General features: G+C 44.2%; 1 protein-coding gene across 1 annotated transcript in view; it reads left to right on the forward strand.

Moving 5' to 3' along the window:
* TEX55 (testis expressed 55) overlaps positions 1-5,150 on the forward strand; it is a 154,176-nt gene extending 149,026 nt beyond the window's left edge. The window contains exon 6 of the mRNA XM_069760570.1: positions 4,826-5,150. Coding sequence (XP_069616671.1) covers positions 4,826-4,861 — 36 coding nt within the window. The 3' untranslated portion in view covers positions 4,862-5,150. The remainder of the gene's footprint in view (positions 1-4,825) is intronic.
* The last annotated feature ends 850 nt before the right edge of the window (positions 5,151-6,000 follow it).

Raw genomic sequence — 6,000 nt, forward strand, 5'->3', positions numbered from 1 at the left:
TGTATTTAGTTTAGTGTAGGGTCTGCAGGGGCAGAGCATGACACAAGAATTATCTCTTTCATGTTCTTTGTTTAGTGTAGGATCTGCGTGGTCGGAGCATGACACAAGAATAATTTCTTTCAGGCTTTTTGTTTAGTGTAGGGTCTGCAGGGGCGGAGCATGACACAAGAATTATCTCTTCCATGTTCTTTGTTTAGTGTAGGGTCTGCAGGGGCGGAGCATGACACAAGAATCATCTCTACCATGTTCTTTGTTTAGTGTAGGATCTGCAGGGGCGGAGCATGACACAAGAATCAGCTCTACCATGTTCTTTGTTTAGTGTAGGATCTCCAGGGGCGGAGCATGACACAAGAATCATCTCTTTCATGTATTTTGGTTAGTGTAGGGTCTGCAGGGGCGGAGCATGACACAAGAATTATCTCTTCCATGTTCTTTGTTTAGTGTAGGGTCTGCAGGGTCGGAGCATGACACAAGAATCATCTCTTTCATGTATTTAGTTTAGTGTAGGGTCTGCAGGGGCGGAGCATGACACAAGAATCATCTCTTCCATGTTCTTTGTTTAGTGTAGGATCTGCAGGGGCGGAGCATGACACAAGAATCATCTCTTCCATGTTCTTTGTTTAGTGTAGGATCTGCAATGTCGGAGCATGACACAAGAATCATCTCTTCCATGTTCTTTGTTTAGTGTAGGGTCTGTGATGTCGGAGCATGACACAAGAATCATCTCTTCCATGTTCTTTGTTTAGTGTAGGATCTGCGATGTCGCAGCATGACACAAGAATCATCTCTTCCATGTTCTTTGTTTAGTGTGGGATCTGCGGCGTCGGAGCATGACACAAGAATCATCTCTTCCATGTTCTTTGTTCAGTGTAGGATCTGCGATGTCGGAGCATGACACAAGAATTATCTCTTCCTTTTTCTTTGTTTAATGTAGGATCTGCGGGGTCGGAGCATGACACAAGAATTATCTCTTCCTTGTTCTTTGTTTAGTGTAGGATCTGCGATGTCGGAGCATGACACAAGAATCATCTCTTCCATGTTCTTTGTTTAGTGTAGGATCTGACGGGTCGGAGCATGACACAAGAATCATCTCTTCCATGTTCTTTGTTTAGTGTAGGATCTGCGATGTCGGAGCATGACACAAGAATCATCTCTTCCTTTTTCTTTGTTTAGTGTAGGATCTGCGGGGTCGGAGCATGACACAAGAATCATCTCTTCCATGTTCTTTGTTTAGTGTAGGATCTGCGATGTCGGAGCATGACACAAGAATCATCTCTTCCATGTTCTTTGTTTAGTGTAGGATCTGCAGGGTCGGAGCATGACACAAGAATCATCTCTTCCATGTTCTTTGTTTAGTGTAGGATCTGCGGGGTCGGAGCATGACACAAGAATCATCTCTTCGATGTTCTTTGTGTAGTGTAGGGTCTGCAGGTGCGGAGCATGACACAAGAATCATCTCTTCCATGTTCTTTGTTTAGTGTAGGATCTGCGATGTCGGAGCATGACACAAGAATCATCTCTTCCATGTTCTTTGTTTAGTGTAGGATCTGACGGGTCGGAGCATGACACAAGAATCATCTCTTCCATGTTCTTTGTTTAGTGTAGGATCTGCAGGTGCGGAGCATGACACAAGAATCATCTCTTCCATGTTATTTGTTTAGTGTAGGATCTGCGATGTCGGAGCATGACACAAGAATCATCTCTTTCATGTTCTTTGTGTAGTGTAGGGTCTGCAGGTGCGGAGCATGACACAAGAATCATCTCTTCCATGTTCTTTGTTTAGTGTAGGATCTGCGATGTCGGAGCATGACACAAGAATCATCTCTTCCATGTTCTTTGTTTAGTGTAGGATCTGCAGGGTCGGAGCATGACACAAGAATCATCTCTTCCATGTTCTTTGTTTAGTGTAGGATCTGCGGGGTCGGAGCATGACACAAGAATCATCTCTTCCATGTTCTTTGTGTAGTGTAGGGTCTGCAGGTGCGGAGCATGACACAAGAATCATCTCTTCCATGTTCTTTGTTTAGTGTAGGATCTGCGATGTCGGAGCATGACACAAGAATCATCTCTTCCATGTTCTTTGTTTAGTGTAGGATCTGCGTTGTCGGAGCATGACACAAGAATCATCTCTTCCATGTTCTTTGTTTAGTGTAGGGTCTGCAGGGTCGGAGCATGACACAAGAATCATCTCTTCCATGTTCTTTGTTTAGTGTAGGATCTGCGGGGTCGGAGCATGACACAAGAATCATCTCTTCCATGTTCTTTGTGTAGTGTAGGGTCTGCAGGTGCGGAGCATGACACAAGAATCATCTCTTCCATGTTCTTTGTTTAGTGTAGGATCTGCGATGTCGGAGCATGACACAAGAATCATCTCTTCCATGTTCTTTGTTTAGTGTAGGATCTGCGTTGTCGGAGCATGACACAAGAATCATCTCTTCCATGTTCTTTGTTTAGCGTAGGATCTGCAGGGGCGGAGCATGACACAAGAATTATCTCTTCCATGTTCTTTGTTTAGTGTGGGATCTGCGATGTCGGAGCATGACACAAGAATCATCTCTTCCATGTTCTTTTAGTGTAGCATCTGCAGGGGCGGAGCATGACACAAGAATCATCTCTTCCATGTTCTTTGTTTAGTGTAGGATCTGCAGGGGCGGAGCATGACACAAGAATCATCTCTTTCATGTTCTTTGTTTAGTGTAGGATCTGCGGGGTCGGAGCATGACACAAGAATCATCTCTTCCATGTTCTTTGTTTAGTGTAGGGTCTGTGGGGTCGGAGCATGACACAAGAATTATCTCTTCCATGTTCTTTGTTTAGTGTAGGATCTGCAGGGTCGGAGCATGACACAAGAATTATCTCTTCCAATTTCTTTGTTTAGTGTAGGATCTGCAGGGTCGGAGCATGACACAAGAATCATCTCTTCCATGTTCTTTGTTTAGTGTAGGATCTGCAGGGGCGGAGCATGACACAAGAATCATCTCTTCCATGTTCTTTGTTTAGTGTAGGATCTGCGATGTCGGAGCATGACACAAGAATCATCTCTTCCATGTTCTTTGTTTAGTGTAGGATCTGCGATGTCGGAGCATGACACAAGAATCATCTCTTCCATGTTCTTTGTTTAGTGTAGGATCTGCAGGGGCGGAGCATGACACAAGAATCATCTCTTCCATGTTCTTTTAGTGTAGCATCTGCAGGGGCGGAGCATGACACAAGAATCATCTCTTCCATGTTCTTTGTTTAGTGTAGGATCTGCAGGGGCGGAGCATGACACAAGAATTATCTCTTCCAAGTTCTTTGTTTAGTGTAGGATCTGCAGGGTCGGAGCATGACACAAGAATCATCTCTTCCATGTTCTTTGTTTAGTGTAGGATCTGCAGGGGCGGAGCATGACACAAGAATCATCTCTTCCATGTTCTTTGTTTAGTGTAGGATCTGCGATGTCGGAGCATGACACAAGAATTATCTCTTCCATGTTCTTTGTTTAGTGTAGGATCTGCAGGGGCGGAGCATGACACAAGAATCATCTCTTCCATGTTCTTTGTTTAGTGTAGGATCTGCGATGTCGGAGCATGACACAAGAATTATCTCTTCCATGTTCTTTGTTTAGTGTAGGGTCCGCAGGGGCGGAGCATGACACAAGAATCATCTCTTCCATGTTCTTTGTTTAGTGTAGGATCTGCGATGTCGGAGCATGACACAAGAATCATCTCTTCCATGTTCTTTGTTTAGTGTGGGATCTGCGATGTCGGAGCATGACACAAGAATCATCTCTTCCATGTTCTTTGTTTAGTGTAGGATCTGCGTTGTCGGAGCATGACACAAGAATCATCTCTTCCATGTTATTTGTTTAGTGTAGGATCTGCAGGGGCGGAGCATGACACAAGAATCATCTCTTCCATGTTCTTTGTTTAGTGTAGGGTCTGTGATGTCGGAGCATGACACAAGAATCATCTCTTCCATGTTCTTTTAGTGTAGGATCTGCAGGGGCGGAGCATGACACAAGAATCATCTCTTCCATGTTCTTTGTTTAGTGCAGGATCTGCGATGTCGGAGCATGACACAAGAATCATCTCTTCCATGTTCTTTGTTTAGTGTAGGATCTGCAGGGGCGGAGCATGACACAAGAATCATCTCTTCCATGTTCTTTGTTTAGTGTAGGATCTGCAGGGGCGGAGCATGACACAAGAATCATCTCTTCCATGTTCTTTGTTTAGTGTAGGATCTGCAGGGGCGGAGCATGACACAAGGATCATCTCTTCCATGTTCTTTGTTTAGTGTAGGATCAGCAGGGGCGGAGCATGACACAAGAATCATCTCTTCCATGTTCTTTGTTTAGTGTAGGATCTGCAGGGGCGGAGCATGACACAAGGATCATCTCTTCCATGTTCTTTGTTTAGTGTAGGATCAGCAGGGGCGGAGCATGACACAAGAATCATCTCTTCCATGTTCTTTTAGTGTAGGATCTGCGATGTCGGAGCATGACACAAGAATCATCTCTTCTATGTTCTTTGTTTAGTGTAGGATCTGCAGGGGCGGAGCATGACACAAGGATCATCTCTTCCTTGTTCTTAGTTTAGTGTAGGGTCTGTGGGGGCAGAGTTTGACATGGATCTTCATTTTAATGTTTTTTATTTACTGTAGGGTCTGCGGTGGGTGGCGCATGATACAGGGACTTTTTGTTTGGTGTTCTTTGTTTAGTTTAGGGTCTGCGGGGCGGAGTATGACACAGGGAATTTTCTGTTACAAATTAGACTAACTAATAAGTAACTATAATGGATATTACATTGGGGGAAAGAAGCATAAAGTTGTGTCTCTTGCTTTTTAGGTCCAGTCTATGATCTCCACCAAGAAGGAACAGTAATGACCCCTCCCCGAGGAACCTGCTGAGAAGAAATTCAAACTCCTCAACAATTTACATCAATGACATCCTCTATAAATGAGCGAGTAACTTTTAGGAGAGACTATTCTAATCACTGATGGTATTGGACCCCCTGGAGTGGTACTAACTCCCTGCGCTGGAATTCATCCTCTAGGGCTGAACTCAGCCACGACTAAGGTGTAATTACCAAAATATATTCGTGTGACTAGTGGCTCCACTTCTATTTTGACTAATTTTACTGCAACGTGGAATAAACATTTTTGGGGGGAAATCCTTCATCTTTTATCTTATCATTTGGGACTGTATTAATCCTTGAGGATATCCATGCTTGGTGATCTGACTTTACTGTGTTGTATAACCTTCCAGAACTGGTAATAATCCTCCAAGACAGGTACAGTTCCTCCAGGACGGGTACAAGTCCCTGCAAGACTAGTACAGATTCTCCAGGGCCCGAATTAGCCATTTGGGACTGGTACTAATCCTTTAGGACTGGTATAAACTCTGTAACTGGTACTGACCCTTCAGGGATGGCACAAGAGCCCGAGCGATGTATCAGTGCAGGCAACATGTATTAGGTTAGAGTCCTTGACTGTTCAGCTGCCTGCACTGATACACTGTAACAAACCAACAGCACAGGAGAGAGAGCGTTTTGCAGTGATGTGTTCAGTGCAGACACGATTGTCTAGATTGGATACAACTGTGACAAAGCTTCAGCTGTGAGATGTATCATCTGATGTGTTATTATGTGCAGGATTCCAGGCTGAAGATGTGAATGCAATAATCTCCATTCACTGACAACAAGCAGCTCTTCAGGACTCCACAAGTGGGATCAGACAATGATTTTCTGTCAGTCTATCCACTGAAGAACACTGCTACTACTGAGCCGTGTATCTAATCCTATCCTGTGTTACACTGACTGCTGAGCGGTGTATCTAATCCTATCCTGTGTGATACTGTGTGCTGAGCGGTGTATCTAATCCTCTCCTGTGTGATACTGACTGCTGAGCTGTGTATCTAATCCTATCCTGTGTTACACTGACTGCTGAGCGGTGTATCTAATCCTCTCCTGTGTGATACTGTGTGCTGAGCCGTGTATCTAATCCTCTCCTGTGTGATACTGT

The sequence above is a fragment of the Ranitomeya imitator genome, chromosome 3 (genome assembly GCF_032444005.1).
Source record: "Ranitomeya imitator isolate aRanImi1 chromosome 3, aRanImi1.pri, whole genome shotgun sequence".
Taxonomy (NCBI): domain Eukaryota; kingdom Metazoa; phylum Chordata; class Amphibia; order Anura; family Dendrobatidae; genus Ranitomeya; species Ranitomeya imitator.